The sequence below is a fragment of the Crocodylus siamensis genome, chromosome 7 (genome assembly GCF_052110815.1).
Source record: "Crocodylus siamensis isolate JL-2025a chromosome 7, ASM5211081v1, whole genome shotgun sequence".
NCBI classification, from domain to species: domain Eukaryota; kingdom Metazoa; phylum Chordata; order Crocodylia; family Crocodylidae; genus Crocodylus; species Crocodylus siamensis.
Genome location: NC_143401.1, coordinates 35,662,523 through 35,680,680, shown reverse-complemented (window position 1 = coordinate 35,680,680; position 18,158 = coordinate 35,662,523). Strand labels below are relative to the sequence as shown.

Genomic DNA, 18,158 nt, shown 5'->3' with positions numbered 1-18,158 from the left:
CTGATGCTTCAGAATTGGAGCTATATGCATCAGTTGTCAACCCAGAGCAAGATAACTGTTTACAAAGTTGTTCCATTCATCTCAAGGAGCTGTTACAGCAACCATAATGCAGCCCAATATAATGGCTCCTTGAACTCAGTCCCCTTTTTCTTTACCATGCTCTCAACACTGATGCTGGGGTGTGGATGCCATCCTAGCACAGAAGGAAATACCATAAGAACATAACAAGTGCCATACTGGGTCAGACCAATGGTCCACCTAACCCAGTACATTGTCTCCAAAAGTGAAAAAAATGAATGCTATAGAGGGAAAAGAATTGAACCAGATTATCTCTAGTGGTTTATCTCCTATTCAATACCCTCCGTCCACCATCATTTGTTTAGAGATGCCGGAGAAAACAACTCCAACCGTTTGTGTTCAATAGCCATTAAAAGTTCTATCATCCATTAATTTGTCTGGCCCCATTTTGAACCTAGCTGTACTAACTGTCTCCACACCTCCTGTGGCAATGAATTCCACAAGTGAACTATGCATTGCATAAAAAGTACTTTCTCTTGTCAGTTTTAAACCTGCCACCTATACATTTCAGCAGGTGCTCTCTAGTTCTAGTATTTTGGGACTTGGTGAAAAACAGTACCGTGTTTACTTGGTCCACACCCTTCATGATTTTATAGACCTCTATGCTATTCCTCTCAGCCTTCTCCTTTCCAGCCTTAAGAGTCCTAGTCTTTTTATTCTCTCCCAATATGGCAAGAGCTCCATACCCGATCATTTTGGTTGTCCTTCTCTGTACCTTTTCTAGTTGTACTACCACCTTTTTAAGATGTGGGGACCAGAACTATACCTAGCATTCAAGATGTGGGCACACATCTTGAATACCAAGCAAACAAGACATAATGACTCTTGGGTGTCAATAGTGAATCTGCCCTTTCTCCTTTTTAAAAAATTAAACAGACAAAAGAAAAAATAAAGAAGGATGTAAAGTTGTTTTAATATTTTATTTTTGAAAACTAACTTTAAAAATCTACTACAGGTGTAGGCTTTGAGGTCTTTGTCCTAAGAGTCTTCATACCAATAGTTTGAGCTAAGTTGCTAAACTATAAAGCATGTGGATCAGATCTTCAGCCAGTATAAAAACCATTGTAGCTCTATTGATCTTGGCGGAGATATGCAGAATTGACAGTTATTGAAGGTCTGACCAGTGATATGTTTCATTAGCACTCCACTGACAGCTAATAAACCTTGATGCTGAGAATCTAGCCTTCCTGGTATGAAATACGAATTCAAATTGTACTGCATTAGGTGAAGGCAGGAGTGAATATCTTTCTGGTAACATTCTCAATACAATCAATATTTTAGACCTAATCAACTGGTTCTTCCTGGAAGTATATTAGAGAAGAGATAGTTAAATGGGTAATTATTTGGTTTACATTTGCAAAGGGTAAGTCATTCCCCAAGAAATAAATATTCTTTCTAATTGAGACTGAAGAAATTCTCATATTTAAAGAACATCTTTCATTTAAAAGTAGTTAGTCTGTGCTTATAACACCTCTTTTGGAACACATGAAGTCAGTGTTTGATCTCCCTCTAGGTGACTTGAGACAAGAAATAGAAGAGGACAACTTTAAAGAAACCTTGGAAACCCTTTGTAGCCACAGCAATGCATGTGTGGTCAATCAGGCTGTAATGACACTACAGATACTGAAAGATAAGACTCAAAACACCAGGCTCTCTTCTCCATAAATGCTTATGTGGCATCTGCTTTCTTCAACAGGTGTAGTATTACAATAAAATGCCAGCTTTTACCAATTACCTTGTGTTTATCATACTGCTGTCCAAATAAATGGTATTAACACAATGCAGGCTACAGTCCTCATTGTCATTTTAGAGTCTCACTTGCAATACTGCACATAAACTTGTCTACTTGTCTGCATACACATAGTCCTTTACTGCAGCCACACTGCGCATAGGAGGGTTTAGATTAAAGCAATCTAGGGCCAAATACAACCCACATCAAGGTGAGTTCAGGGACAAGCCTCCCTTTCTGTAGAAGCAGTAGAAAGAGGCCCCTGAGGTTCTTCATTCCCTCTGGGAGGGGTGCTATAGACAATATTTTTTTCTTATTATTTCTGGAAAAGTAGAGGTAGCAGCAGCAGAGGCTCAAACCTTACCGCAGTAGCTGGTACACATCTGCTTGAAGGGTGAATCAACCCCACTGCCATGCATAGAGCACTCTGCTTTGGGAAGAAGCCCAAAGAGATGGGGCGCTGTCTCAGAATTTCTGAGTCTTTAGTATGCCCTTGTTGTGAAGAAGGCTGACAGCATACTGGGCCACATTAGCAGGAGTGTTGCCATAGAGTGATTCTTCCCCTCTATTCAGGACTGGAGAGGCCACCTCTGGAGTATTGTGTCCAGTTTTGGGCCTCCCCAGTGGAGAAAGGATGTGGACAAATTGGAGAGAGTTCAACAGAGGGCAGCAAAACATATTCAAGGGCTGGAGAACATGACTTCTGAGGAGTGGCTGAAGGAACTGGATTATTTAGTCTGAAGAAGAGAAGACTGAGGGGGCATTTAATAGCTGCTTTCAACTACCTGAAGGGTGGTTACAAAGGGGATGGAGTATACTGTCCTTGGTGACAGATAATAGAACAAGGAGCAATATTCTCAAGTTGCAGCAAGAAAAGATTAGGTTACATATAAAGGAAAAACTCTCTCACTAGGAGAGTAGCAAAGAACAGGCAACCCAGAGAGGCTGTAGAATCTCCATCCTTAGAAGTTTTTAAGATGCAGCTAGACCAGGGGCAGGCAATTATTTTGGCTGAAGGGTTGCTTAACACGTTTTGGCGAGTGGTCAAGGGCTGCAGGGGTAACCTTGTCCCTTGACAGGTGCCCCGCCCTCTGGTCACCATCTTGGGACTGACCTTTGGTGCCCAAAGTCCCTCCTCTTTCCCTCAGAAGTATTCCTTTTCGGGAAGGGGTTTTGCCACCTTGGAACACACAAAAAACAATTATATACTAAAAACGAAACATTGACAATAGCTTATTTTAATTTTATTAAAAAAAATTTGTCCTGACTTGTGTGCGTTTTGTTGTGTATATAGAAGTAGATTTCATAGACATTAGGGCTGGAAGGGACCTCGGGAGATCATCGAGTCCAGCCCCCTGCCCAAAGGGCAAGAAGTCAGCTGGAGTCATAGGATCCCAGCAAGATAAGCATCCAATTTACTCTTGAAGGTGTTCAATGTAGGCGCTTGAACCACCTCCGCTGGCAGACTGTTCCAGACCTTGGGGGCTCGGACAGTAAAGAAATTCTTCCTTATGTCCAGCCTGAAACGGTCTTGCAGGAGTTTGTGACCGTTCGACCTCGTCATCCCTTGGGGCGCTCTGGTGAACAGACATTCCCCCAGATCCTGGTGGTCACCTCTGATAAACTTATAGGTGGCCATCAGATCACCCCTGAGCCTGCGCTTTTCCAGGCTAAAGAGTCCCATGGCTCTCAGCCTGTCATCGTAAGATCTGTTTTCCTGACCTCTGATCATGCACGTGGCTCTCCTCTGGACTCTCTTGAGATGCTCCTGTGGATGCATGACAAGGTCCAGTTAGCCCTGCCAACCGTGACCTCGCATTGTTGGCCCATGTTCATCTTGGAGTCAGTAATGACTCCAAGATCCCTTTCTGCCTCTGTGCTCTCAAGAAGGGAGTTACCCATTCTATAAGAGTGCTGCTGGTTACTACTGCCCAAGTGTAGCACCCTGCACTTCTCAGTATTGAAGCGCATCCTGTTTTTGTTTGCCCACCCCTGTAACCTATCCAGGTCTTGCAGTCTATGCAGGTCTATCCAGTACTCCAGCTGTGGCCTGACCAGCACCACATAGCATCGTTTATTATTTTGAGGGATGTTTCTGAAGGAAACTGTGTCCCCAAATAACCAAGTTATGGGAAGACCCTATTCCTAAGCCGTAGAGGTCCTGATTCAAACCTCAATAAGAGGAGATTCTGAAGAAGCAGAGAGCTAGGACATTTATATTTAATGAAATAAAAAAAAAAATTTCAGAAAATAAATCTATATGAGGCCAACAAAATCATTCAGAACTCATGGCCTGCATGCTTAATTAAGAATTAGCAGAGACATGGCTGCTGAAATGCCAAATTAGCAGTTTCTCAAACTATTTTTACAGTTATAGGCTTGTGTTTAAAATGAAATGACTCTCAGTTTAGGGCTGTGTGAAATAGCTGTCTCGTTTCAATTTTGGATTCAGCCGTTTCGGAGGACAGCAATTCATTTCAGTGTTTCGGATCACTCCTCTGTTTAAATTCGGCTGAATCTGCTTCAGAGATTCAGATCAGCTGGGGAGAGGCAGGCACAGCTGGGTGGCTGCAAGTTCCACTGTGCTTGCCAATCCCTGGATGGGGGAGCTGCAGAAGCCCCCATGGCTGCCCTGCATAGCCCCATCCCCTGCCTGCCACAGCCTAATCTCGGTACTTTTATTTTTTATAGCCTCGAACTCGCCAGCTGCAGGATTGGCAACTGGGGCCTCTTGGCACTTGTAGCAGAGCCCCCTGTGCAGCACGGGACAGTGGGATCACCCCCCTCCTCCACCTGGTACCTGCATGGCAGCTGCCACCTGGCATGGGTGCAGCATGGCTCGGCAGGGTGCCACATGGTGTCTGGAGTCCACTGGGACTGAGCAGTGCCAGGCTTTGGCCGACTGCTGGAAATGTTCCAGCTCCCTGACAGCGTGCAGCGCCCTGGCAAGCCATGCAGTGCCTAGGCCACGGGGCAGTTGCTGTGTGGGTGCCAGGCGGGGGGAAGATCCCCACTGCCCCACACTGTTGGGGGGCAGGGTTCTGCAATGAGCACCCAGAAGCCCCAATCGCTGCTCCTGTAGCCAGTGAGCACAGTTGTTTTTGTTTATTCGTTTTAATTAAAGTGCCAGGATGCTGGGGTCAGGTGGGGAGTGGGGATGGCAGGAAGGCATGGAGGATGGGGGGGTGCTCTGCCAGGAGGCCCCAGAGTCTCTGCTGCAGCTGGTGAGTGCAGGGCTATTTTTTTTTTTTTTTTTTTTTTTAAAGTGCCAGGAGGCTGGGCCGGGTGGGAGATGGGGTCAGGCAGGGCATCCACGGGGGCTTCTCCTGCAGCTCCCCTGGCTGTGCTCAGCATGGGCTGCGCCAAGCAGATGTGGGCGCTGGTGCTGGCCCCAGCTGGTAACAGCAACATGCTATCATCCTGCATGCAGATCTGGGAGCCTGAACCCCCTGGGGAAGCTGTGGGGCTGTGCCAGACTCCTCCCGGGGTGGCACAAGCCCCTGAATCTGTGTGCGGGATGACAGCAGGCTGCTGTCCCTCCCCCATAGCTCTGGAATTGAAAGAGACCTCAGGGACAGCCCGCAGACACCGGCCACCTACAGACGTCAATATCAGAGCAGCCCTTCCGTCCCTCTTCCCCCTCCTTCTTCTTAGTTCCTGTTTCCCTGCAAGCCCAGCTCCAAAACATTTGAAACATCTTAAAGATTTTCATAACATTTCAGATAGTTTTGTTTCATTTTGGATTTGGTATTTTGGGTGCTGAAATGGGTCAAAACACCTCCAAAACTAAACGAAATGATTGCCAAAATTTTACACAGCCCTATTTACTACCTCTGCTTCCAATAAAGTTTTCAAAATCTGTGACCTTTCCAAATGCAGTGGTCATTCCATTACATTTACAATTAATTCACATCTAACAAGCATCGCCGTAAGAGCCCTCATGAGAAGGGACACATTTCAAAGCCACTCCAAGCAAGTCATTCTGTAAGTGCAGTGTAAACTGTGTTTGAGTATAGCCATATGACCACTCAGTGGATGGTAGGAAAATAACAGCTTGCACACATTTACCAGCTGTATCACCCTCTACGTCAGAACAAACCTAATGGAAAAGAGCACTGGTTCTTAGCATAATCCTTTGCATAGGTGACTGGAAGGGAGGGGCACATCCCCTCCTGACAGGGCCACCCCACCACTGGCTTCTGTGGGTGCTAGCTAGCCCCGGCCCTGATGCCATCAGTGATTTCTGCAGGTGCTCACAAGACCCGTCCCCACTGCCAACACTGGCTTCTGCGAGTGCCCCCCCAGACTCAAGAGGCACCAGTTGCCTATGATCCTTTGTTTCTTTTGTTTTACTGGAACAGCCTACCTGAAGTTATTCTTGGCTATAAAAGAAAACAAAATAGGAAACATGAGAAGGCCAAAGAAAAACTAAAAATAAACACGGGCCATTTTTGGAAGCCCATTGCTATCACAGGTCACCTATTAACACAACTAGTCATATTTAAATCAATAGATTTATCTTTGGATAATGGTGAGGTCTACAAAAGTAAGACAGGAAGGGAGCCATGCAGGCCATGAAGTCCAGTCCTGTGTTCCCAGACAACCAATCATCAAAAAAGTATGTACAAGAACATCTACTCCAGTCTTTCTGGCACACCACAACCAGAACACCCTATAAGCCGTCTCCCCCATACATACGTCACAGCTAATGAACAGAAGAGACAAGGGTGCAGACAATGCCTTACTATGTTGTGCTGCTCATACATAACACAAACATAGACTGTGCAAGTGCTTTACAGCTGGACAGCCCAGACTGCAGCCACTAAGACTGCAGCCACTAAAATTAATCTAAATCAGGTGAGCAAGTAAACCCAGAGCACTCCTATTTGATATGCTAGCCATGATACTGACCCTCACCCAAAGCTCTCAATCAGCTTTGCAATGTACTTTGAGACAGTATTGGTGAGTAATTACCACAGATAAATCAGTCTCACATACCTGTGCTATGAGAAAACTTGCTGGTAGGTGGATAGATTCCTAGCTCAGAGAACATTGTGCCTATGCGTCTTGATTTTATGCTTTAAAAGGTTGAGCAGGTGCCCTTGTAGTTTTTGTAGAGGTAGCTCCCTGAATCTTCCCAGTTGTTTGTGAGCAAGCCCTTGTTAATGTTTCCCTTGTTCAGTGGGACATAGGAGAAGGGAAGTCTCCTGCAACCCTCTTATTTTTTGAGGGTGTGGTAGGGAGTATTGCTTAAGCCTTCCTGGCTCTTGCTCTGGAGCACTCCCTGGAGTCACACAAGGCTGTTCCTATAGGCCTCTGCAAGGATTCAGAGATGGTAACTTCAAGGGATATTACATCCCACTTACTGTTATAGCAGCATGAATGACCAGAACTGTTCTGTGACAACATGTGGAAGGAGACCCCTAGCAGACGCACTGTACAGCTGCAGTAACTGATCTTACACTCTCTAAGCAGCCCTGCCCCAAGGATTAAATCAAGGGCCAAAGTCTCTATATTCCATATCATTGAAGATTCTGGAAAAGCCCAAGAATAGTCCAAGGGAAGCTGATGTAAATTAAAGCGCCCTCTAGATTCAGTGTTAAAGTTAAGGCAAATATTTGTACCTGAAATACAAGTGTTTGGTGAATACAGTATCTAAACTAACCTTCTCAAAACACACTTGCTAATTAACTAGAATTCTCTATTAACTCATGCTACAACAGGCTGAAAACTCTAGCATACACTACACTAAGAGAATCAGGGCCACAAAAGTTTACTCCTGCAGCCGAACATAGCAAAACATGGCACGTTCGGTTAGTTTTCTGTCACTGGACTCTTGATTATGTGCACAAATATTTCTGTACAAATATATAAAGTGTTGGCCACATGACACCCTGAAAGCTAGCCATTCTAGATGCACTGATAAGGCATTGAGCAAAGGAAGATTATTACACTGGAATGGACTGTTAGTAGAAACTAGAACTGTGTCATAGCTTAAAAGAAGACTTTAAATTATAAAGAGGCTCAGCAAGGACATACTGCATAATAATGTGTGCATTCTATACTATACATAATATGCATGCTTACACAGCTTGCCTTTCAACAAGAGATGAAATAAAATGCCTTCTTAAGTTTCTGTTAGTGCTTCAAAACTTTTACTCCAAAGCATTTCTATTTTTAACTTTGACTTGTCCTCTATGGAATAAGGAATTTATTTCTTAGATGCATCAAAACTTAAAAATATTTGGATATAAAAATTATATTAAAAATTACAAGTATCCAGGTTTTAGGTAGCAGGTCTCAGAAGCCTAGACATATGCATTGTTATAAAGTTGTCTATTATAAAAGGGATTTGACATAGGAAGTTTAGGAAGCCGTAGTAACTGTAGCAAATAAATATGAATTTATTCACATCTTAAGGGTGACCAGATGTAGACTATCTAGGCCAGTGATTCTCAATCAGGGTGCTGTGAGATCCTTTCAGGGATGCCACAGGTTACCCCACAATGTTAGCACTGTAAGGTGCACAAACAAGATTCATAAAGACATACCCAAAGTTTTCTAATAGGAATTCACAGTGTCAAAAACTTTGTCTTGTGGTCTTTCTAGAGTTCTTTGCAACAGAAGGATTGCACTATTATTTTTCTGAAGTCAAAAAAATTAAAGAAAACCAAGAGCTAGCATTTTCCATAATGTACCCTGAGGCTAAGAGGGTTGAAAACCACTAGTCTGTACCTGCCTGCTCTGCCAGCAAAACTGGAGACAGCAACCACTACCAAACCAAACTGCCACAGCATGCGCAGACCAATATTTTATAACTTCATGTTGTTCTACTCAGCACCATTGTTATAAGAACATTTGGGAAGACACCAGATGCTTAAGGACCTGGCAGCTAGCTGAAGGAACTGGAGCATCAACACATGGCTCCAGCTGGTTGCCAGACAGTCATAGAAGCTGCCTTCTTCACAGAGGGAAACAAGCTCTGCCAGCTAAAAGGTGGGTTTTTCTAACACAGCATGTCAGCAGTGTAGCCTAAACTTTGTAGTGAAGACAAGGTCCATCTCACCATTTCTATATAATGCATCCTGGAGCAGGGCTGTCCAACTAGCAGCCACGCAGCCCAAAAGCACTTAACATGCTGCTGCTGGGGCCCACAGGTTGCCTTTTCCACTGCCATGTGGCAGAGGAGGCCCCAGGGGGCCACTGGCATAGTCGGGGTTGCCAACTCAAGACTTTATTTAATTTTTTTTTTTTTACTGATGATCTGCTCAGGTTTTACTGAGGACCAAACATTTTTTTTACTGACGTGTGTACATAATGTAAATGGAACCCTTCTGCCAGACCCTGGAGAACTGCCAGTGTCAAACCATAGTACAAAGGTTGCAGATCATTGGTTTTAAAAATAATAATAATAAAAGGCAGCTTGGATTGGTAACCTTGCTTGACTGCTGTAATAGTTTTACACCATGCTGTTCCCTCAGTGGTCCCCTACTCACCCCACCTTGGTGCCCCCAAATGCACCCTATACTGTGCCGTCTTCTGCAATATGGAGCCCCCCCAAAGCTTTACCCCTGCACTTGCCAGCCAGAACAGACCCCCACAGACAGACCACTGTCTAACACTACTGGGTGTCAGGTAAGCACAGTCAGACAGGAGGCAGCAGCATTGGGAGCAGCACCAGTACTACAGAGCCCTCAGAAAAGCTGCCCTTCAGGGTGCTGTATTCTCAACTCAACCACCAGGCAGCACTGCTATGCTCCAACTGCTTTAATAATGCAACCACCTTGTTTTCCAACCATGGAGCTTCACTGAGATCTGTGCTTTCACGGAGCTGATTTTGCAAAGCTGTTTTTTGCTTCCTGATTTACCGATAGTACAAATTTGTTACGGAATTTACAGACAGGTGTTTTCAGCCTGGTTAGTTACAGAGTTCCTGTACATTTACAGAACAGATGACAACCCTGGGTACAGCTCACATGGCAGGTAAGGTATGTGCTACCAGTGGGGGGACCACCCTTGCAATGTGTAGTCTAGGGGCAGCATGCCAATGCTGTCTACATGTCCCAGCCACACAGAAATCAAGTTACCCTGTTCTGGAGTTCTTCATGAAGGCTTTCAACTTAGTCTTTCATACTAGTATATCATGCAGAAGGCCTGGGTGATAAGTCATGTATAACACCCAGCAATCTAAGAACTCAGAACATCTAAAGATAAATTTATCCAGGGCACCTGCATCAAAAGGCACCTCCCCAGTTATTTGTGCTGGTCAATACATCTCAGTAATAAAAATAAACTCAAATTACTAGTAATTGGACCCAATAAGTCTTAGCTCTGAAAAGAAAAAAAAAGACTGCAGTGATTTAAAAAATGGAAGTTTTATTTATTTAAGATAGATTTATTTTAAGACTTAAACCAAAAAAATGTTAGAAAAGAAAAATTGGCTGTGGTACAGAGCTTGATCCACCCATGGACTAAAAACACATTGTTAAAAGATGCATACATCTTTACGGAAACCCCTTAGTCTTGTTTCTTACTCAGTGTGGGGCTTAGAGGAATCTATTCTCATCTTAAACTACAGGCAGGGTGTGGCTGTTTAAATCCAAGCACATTAAGATGAGATCCAAAGTCCAATATCACTGCAAAAAGTTAAATAAATAGACCACTTTATAGAAATAAAAGCAACTGATACCTTCCAAAAATGAAATGCTCTTTTTGAAATTCCACTCCCCTCCTTAGTCTGGATCCTTCACATTTGCATTCACATTTGACATTGCTTTGAAAACACTCCAACTTGTTTCCACTGTAGTGTTGTAGAGATGGTCTGAATACCACCATTGACATCTGAACTTCAAAACTTCACAAAATCATTTTGCCAATGCTTGGTGGTGGAATTAATTTTTTAGTTGCTCTTCATTAGGAGCTTTAGAGATGTTAGTTTAGTCAGGAACACAAGCTGTCATACTCAGGGGCCAAACTGTTATCAGTGAAGACGCTGAAAGTTCATAAAGGAAGCAATAATACACCTTTAAATAGAAATCAGTAGGAAAAAGTCCTTCTGTGTCAACTTATATCTGCCTTTCGCTACCTATGTTAACCACTATTACAACAACTGCTCTTTAAAATGGCTTGAGGGGAAAAAAAAATTAAGTTGTATTCAATGGGTCCCCAAGAAGGATCCCTGGAACCAGAAAGAAGTGAAAAGATCGACCCCCCCCACCCCCAAAAAAACCTCCCCATATACCCTGAAATGGAGCTGAACTATTCACTGCTTTCTTGAGGAATGAGGTATTTACAAGATCACTGAAGGACTGTTGCAATTAGTTGGTGGTAACAGTAGCAAAAGCAACAGAACACTTTAATCATGAAAAGCTACACTGCAAACAAATTATGTTTTGTTCAGAGGATATAAAAAAAAAAGAGGGACCAGGCACTAACTTTAAATTGAGCATACAGGGGAGACCTACAGATATACAGATACCATGAACATGTCTTACACTGATGCAGACCTTCAACTGGTATCATGCACGTAACTTCATTGGAGTTGCGTTGATTTTCACTAGCTGGTATTATTAGCCTTTCAGGTCAGTGCCTTACAAGTTGTTTTCACTTGTCTTCACAAGTTCACTATGCCAGTTGTCCAATTTCCCAGACACCACCACTCTCTTATGAATACGAAGCACTCTTTTCAAACTGTATGTCCCCAGATAGATTACTATAGGTCACAACAATAAACTAGCTGATGTGGCTTTTAGGTTTCAGATTTTGGAACTTGCAAACCAGTGTTTTCAGTACAAGAGCTGAAAGCAATAATTACAGATGCCACACTGCTGCTTGCTAAATGCAGATGTCAGCAAGTCTGAAGCTGTTCCTACATTAGATACAGTAAACATGTGGCACAGACTTGAGTTTCAGAGCTCTGTTGAAACTGCTTCCCTTGACTTCTCTCCAGCTTTCTTCTCCTACCTCCTGCTGTTCTTCTTGTGACAAAGTAAAAATCACAGTGTATGCCTGGGGATTTTACCTTCAAGTGTTGGAAAAGAGTAGTAGTAGACACTGTATTTTTGTCATTCTTTTGTCATGAGCAAATTAGCCACTGTTAGATAGGCCTCCTTTTCATAGACATAGACATCAGGGCTGGAAGGGACCTCGAGAGATCCTCGAGTCCAGCCCCCAGAGATCCTCGAGTCCTGTTGTGTCTCAGTTATTGGCCAGAAAAAGAATCTTCAAAAGCTCAACTGAAAGCCACACGCAAAATATAGGATACTGTGTCCGTGAAATGCTTCACAGGATGTCAAAACAGCCATATTTATCTTCCATAAATAAAGGCTGACTACAGTTGCTTACTGTTAGCTCTGTTTGGTGGTGAAATGCTCATTAATACTTGGGTAATAGAAACATTTTAAGATATTCATTCAGAGATATTCAAAAGCTTGGCATCCTAAGAAAGCAACACACCATAGAAACAGCATTAAATCCTTCTGGCAGCTTAGATTATAAGTAGCAAAATATAATTACAAAAATATAAAATTTTCTAGAATGTACACTAGGTTAGGCACTGTAAATAAGTCTGCTTTCCCTGAAAAATAGGGCATCTTTACAAGCAATAAACAATTTGTTAGTAAATGGCCCGTGGTAAAAACTGACAACTACAACTATTTCAAGGGGGTTTTAGCCACATACTTCATCTTTTAAACTCAGAAGTTGAACAGAACAAGTTAAGAAAACAGAAGAACAATTGTAGCAAGCACTGTGGCAGTCCTGTGCCAAAGCTTTCTGAAGTTTAGGGGTGCAGCAATATTTTCTTGGCTGACACTGATAGCCAATTATTCCCCAGGCATATCAGTTGATACTGATCTAATCACCAGTTTACAGGAATGCAGCTGGGGAGCGTGGAAAGAAATGCCCTACAGCTAAGTCTGTGGAGGGGAAGGGATGTGGCAGCTCGAGGCCCTGAAGACAAGGGAGTGGGGTAGGGGCAGGGCAGGGGTTGGAGGCGCTGCCCGGCCAGGGTGGTAAATGGGACCCGGGGGCCAGGGCGGGGACCTCAGAGCTGAGGGCAGCTCATCCACAGCATCAGCATTCCAGCGCTTAAAAATGGCAGCAGAAGTCTTTTCATTTGAGCTCAGTGGGCTTTGCAGTATTTTCAAGAAATTAAGGCCTTAACTGATTCTGGATAGAAGCAGGAGCATCACTGTCTTAAGAGTTAAGTTCGCTTTGGGGCAGGCTCCATGTCTAAAGATGTAGTTCTTAGCACCACATCTCTGGGACTGAATTTAGCATTTATATAGCTCAGGCAGTGCGTTTCACTGAAGAAATAAATTCATTCAAAGGTTTTTAAAAAATTACACTAATTCTACCAAGTCCAGTGCCCTAGCAGATTTGCATGCAATGCATAAGCTCTTGACTAGCCAGAAATACCATGAATCACAGGGTTACATGCATGGGTTTTTTAGCTCTACCATTAGCAATCAGGAGTCACAGAAAATGGGTGAAGGGGATTTTAAAAATGACAATGCGCAGTGTATTGGGTCTGGGAGATATTAGATCCGAGGCTAAATCTGGACTATAGCATCTCTAGCTATCTCTGGGACTTAACAGCATTTTGATTTGTCCTCAGCCCAGCAGACAGCACCCTTTTAAAAGTTAAAAAGGTGTAAGCAATTCAGAAAGTCCCCCCCATAAATAAAAAATATTTACAAGCTTCCAAGAAGGAGAAACAGAGACTCTAACCCCTCCAAATCCTGAAAGAAAAGGTTTCCAACATATAATGCTATCGATGTACAATTACAATTTCTTCTTTTCTTGAGGAATACATGTAGATAAGCAATTTCAAAATGGCTTCGGTCATTCAGTTCCTGGTTTCAAGCACAAGTTCCTGCAACTGAAATATCTGTGTTACCTCTGGTCATCTGAAATATTCCCTGCTTCTGCACAGTCAATGTTTTATTACACATTTAGTGATTTTTCAAATTTTCTAACAAGACTATCATGACTACTAATTATCTTACCACATAACTGCATTGACCTATTCAAATAGGATACAATGAAATGCTCAATGCCTCCAGAACAGGTTGCAATATTTTGACAATACCATCTTTTCCTATTTTACCAGTCTCATCTTCATAGATCTTTATGACACCTGCTTCTAGGACTATAGCAAACAATGCAAGAGATGAAGTTATCACTCAAGCTGCGAACGTAACATTTCTAACCTCTTATAGGGGTAACAGGAAGTCAAGACAGAATGGCCCCTATAGTAACAAAGTTGGTTATGAGAAGAGTTTACAACAGTTTCCATTTCTGCTTGCTAAAGTCTAAGTCTGTGTCTCATTCTTGGAATCTTGCCTCTTCAGTAATAAAAAAAGATGTAATTTTAGTGCTTGAGTCTTCTGCTGGAAAATAAGAAATACAGATATGGTGCTGGGTGATCTCTTTCTGCACCAACTTGAGGCAGAAAAGCAGAAGCAGGATAAGAGCCGGATGATACAGAAAAAAGGCTTTTAAACCAGGAGTACTTCAAGGCCTGCACGTGTCTGTCTTTTTGACCTTTATTTCCAATTAATAGCAGTGAAATATACTTGTCTTCACAGTGGGTGCCTGCTTTCATCTTCAGAAATTATTCCCTGCCTTCACAGCTTCAATATCAGAAATCAGCGTCCTGGCCAGGAAAATCCCAAAAATCTAAAAACACAGAAAGCAGCTTTCAGCTTGGGAAAGTAAGCAGACTAATAGTAGTAGTAATTCATTCACAGCTTTCACCAAAACAGTACAATAAAAATAATATATTAATAAAATGACAGTATTTAGATTAATAGATATGATCAGTTTATAAGAGACGGCTGACAAGGAAAAAGCCAGAGTTTGTCACCCATTCTGCCAACATTTATAGTTATAAGTAACATTACTGAAATATTTTGTCTCTCTGATTTCAATAGTACTGTGCACAATGGCAATGAGTTGACAAAGTATGTAATAAATCAGAGTTGCTGTCCTATGCGAAAGTGTCAGAGACAGGACAGGACAGGACACACAGAAGACATGCACTGATATCTTGATCATGTATCAGACTGGCACTGATAACATAAAAATTAACAGTATTGGTTATTGGCTTTTTTGGGCTGAAAATATCACCGATAAATGAAGCATGCATTCGCACAGCCACAACATGCATGTGGCCAGGAATAAAGCCCAGCAGCTTGGAGAGCAGCATCCTGCTGGTAAGTCTGTGGGAGGAACGGGCATGAGGGAGGGAAGGGGCATGGTGGGGCAGATCGAGGCTCCCATGGTGAGAGAAGGAGTGGGACAAGGACAGGTGCTGCAGAGCCAGGGAGGTGAATGCAACCCTGGGCCTGGGAGCAGGATGGGGGAGGCTTGTCCAGGGGGTGTGAAGCACATGCCACCCATGCTTTCCTCAGTGGTGCACATAATGGCAGAGACCCCCCCCCCCCCAACTCCTGTGGATGAGCCACTTAAAGGTCGATCCCACTCCAGGCCCCAGGATCCTGTTCACCACCCTGGCTGGGCAGCGCCTGCCCCTGCCCCACTCCCTCCCTCACCATGGGGACCTTGATCTGCCCCACCACACCCCTTCCCTCAGCCCCCCCCATGCCTCTTCCTCCCACAGACTTACCAGCAGGATGTTGCTGTCCAAGCTGTCAGGCTGCATTCCTGCGAAGCAGTTACTGGATTGGTATTGGCCGATAAGGCTGGTTAATAATTGGCTATTGGTACTGGCCAAGAAAATCTTTAAATCAGTGCACCCCTAACACAGTTCCAACATCAAGGTGAAGGTGCACAGGTTCCAAAAGGGAGTGTGGAGGGACAAGATCCAAGAGCAGGGCCAGGAGCTTGGGGCAGTATTCTTACCCAAACTGGGAACTCCACTGTCCTATCTAAGCTGTTGCTACCAGTTTGCATGCTTTCCACCCCACTAACCTTCTTTGCTCTTAAAGCACCAGCTGCTGGGGGACTGTTTTGGTGCTCCCAGCATTGCAATGCTGCCATGGCATAGAATTCACAGAGACTGGGCAATTCCAATACTTCTCCTTACTTAGCACCTGAGACGGGTGTCACTCTCACCCATCCCTAGTTATGCTACTGGACAGAAAGAAGACATTATTACTACAAGCTTCACACCAGCACAGCGAGCACCAACTTTTTTGCGAGATGCGCCACAAGTTGGCCCCACACTTTCCCTGAATGCCATTTGCATTCCTTTTCCCTATACAATCTATTGCTCTGCTTTCTAACCAAGATGCTGCTCTGCTTTCTGCTTCCCATCTTATACTCCCTGCCTGATCTGCTGCTCTGCCCCCTGCCCTATCTATTTTATGCAGGCTCAGGCTCGGGGGTGATCTGGTGGCTGCCTATAAGTTTACAAGGAGTGCTCACCAGCATCTGGGGGAACATCTGTTCACCAGAGCACCCCAAGGGATGACAAGGTCGAACAGTTACAAACTCCTCCATGACCATTTCAGGCTGGACATAAGGAAGAGTTTCTTTACTGTTCAAGCCCCCAAGGTCTGGAATAGACTGCCTCCAGAGGTGGTTGAAGCACCTACTTTGAACACCTTCAAGAGACATTAGGATGCTTATCTTGATGGGATCCTATGACCTCTGCTGACCTCCTGCCCCTGGGTCAGGGGGCTGGACTCTTAAGATCTTCCAAGGTCCCTTCCAACCCTAATGTCTATGAAATCTATTAAATTTGTCACTGTGTTGTTTGTCCCCTCCCTAATCTGCCATGTGTTACACATGAAAGCAATCTGTTCCACTTGTGGCACATGTGTTGCAGATTGGCCAGTCCTGCCCTAGCAGGTGCTATTTAGTTTAGGTAAGACATTACTAGAAAAAACCCCAACAAATTCAAAGGAATTTGGCATAATGTAACAAAAAATGATCTGGGGTTTCAAAGACTGGTTTAAGAGATATGATTAAGAACTAAATATTCAAAGATTACTTTGTCAACTCTTACATGCAATGCATAGAAGCCCTCAATCAATTGAACAAATATAAAATACCATGCACAGAGGATTTAGAACCCTGGAAAAAAGGTTAACAAAGAGAAATATATATATAAAGTAAGTAATATTCTCCTGACAGAGCAATATTTCCCAACACAGGCTGCTGACAGACATGGGGTGGGGAAATCGAAATGACAAACCCTGCTCCCCCCCACAAAAAAACCCAGCACTTTACCAGAAGAGGAAGTGCGTTAAGTTTGACCCAGCTCCTCAGAATCTGTATAAATTGGATACTTCAGCAGGGCTTTTTGGCATTTTTATCTAAAGCCAATTCCATCAGTTTAGATAAAAACACCAAAAAGCCCTGCTGAAGTGTGCGATCTATATAGACATCGGACAAGCCAGGTCAAACTAATGCAGTGCCTCTTCAGGGCATGTGCTGCACTTGGCATGTGGGCACACCAAGCTTAAAGTGCTGGGGGGGTTTCACATCTCTAAGCAGCCACAGTGCCTACCAACAGAAACAAATGGAAGCCTTGTTTCACACTACAAAACTAGCACAAAAGATCCACGGGGGGAGGGGGCAATGTCAATGTCAAGCAGAGAAATTGGCTAATGGGTCATTCCCATTCCCTATCTAGTATTCTGTGAGGTTCCTTGACAGTTAATGAAGCTACTAGTCCAGTTAAAAACTTCTTCATTTTTTTCTTATACATTTTCATTTAGTATATTTAGCTTTTCCGCTTATTTTGCCAAAAATATTGAGAGAGAGGGTATATCAACAGGCAAATAAAACTGTATGTGCAAACAAACAAACACACCAAAAAAAATCAGTGGAACTACAACTGGAGCAAGGTCCACAAGGGAAAGAGTTTGGGTCAATAAAGCAAGATATTTTACTTTGGATTTTGGTTGTTTTCATGCAGTAACAGACTTAGGCATGGTGCTGGCAGAAGCCCAGCAATTTTCCTTCCCAGAACTCTGCTGAGACTACATCTTCATCCTGATCAGAAACATCACTCTGCTATTTGTGTCTTGGTTTCGCTTGAAAAGAGATTGCCAGTTTGGTTTATGTGTGCCACATGGCATGCCACTGTCATGGTCCCAAGAGAGGAACATGTAAACTCCAAGAAAGAAAAAAGCATTTTTGCCTGTGACAAAGATAGGCATAAACATAGGTCTACAGCAAAAAGATTCTCTGACTGAGAAATTAAAATGAAATTGGATGCAATTTCACCCTACAGAAGCCTTCAATCTTGGATTTTTGCCATGTTGTTCTCATGAAACAGAGCCAAGATATGAAAGTTTCTATTTTATTTTTTTTGCAAATGTTTTTCCTGTTCTCAATCCCTGTGTCTTAGGTAAAGATCCCGAACCTGAAGCTTATT

The 18,158-nt window shown here is 43.3% G+C and overlaps 2 protein-coding genes across 5 annotated transcripts in view; one reads left to right on the top strand and one right to left on the bottom strand.

Annotated features, from left to right (window-relative positions):
* The window catches only part of LOC149859687 (rap1 GTPase-GDP dissociation stimulator 1-like), a 35,507-nt gene extending 32,362 nt beyond the window's left edge, over positions 1-3,145 (top strand). The window contains exon 10 of the mRNA XM_090057346.1: positions 1,592-3,145. Within this exon, the coding sequence (XP_089913472.1) occupies positions 1,592-1,743 (152 nt within the window). The 3' untranslated portion in view covers positions 1,744-3,145. The remainder of the gene's footprint in view (positions 1-1,591) is intronic.
* Positions 3,146-10,166: 7,021 nt separating this feature from the next.
* The window catches only part of TSPAN14 (tetraspanin 14), an 87,105-nt gene continuing 79,113 nt past the window's right edge, over positions 10,167-18,158 (bottom strand). For 3 of the 4 annotated variants that reach the window (XM_090057779.1, XM_090057778.1, XM_090057780.1), the window contains one exon: positions 10,167-14,488. In XM_090057779.1, coding sequence (XP_089913905.1) covers positions 14,417-14,488 — 72 coding nt within the window. In that variant the 3' untranslated portion in view covers positions 10,167-14,416. Of the gene's footprint in view, positions 14,489-15,437; positions 15,476-18,158 lie in introns of all 4 variants that reach the window. The other variant, XM_090057781.1, reaches the window with a different exon arrangement.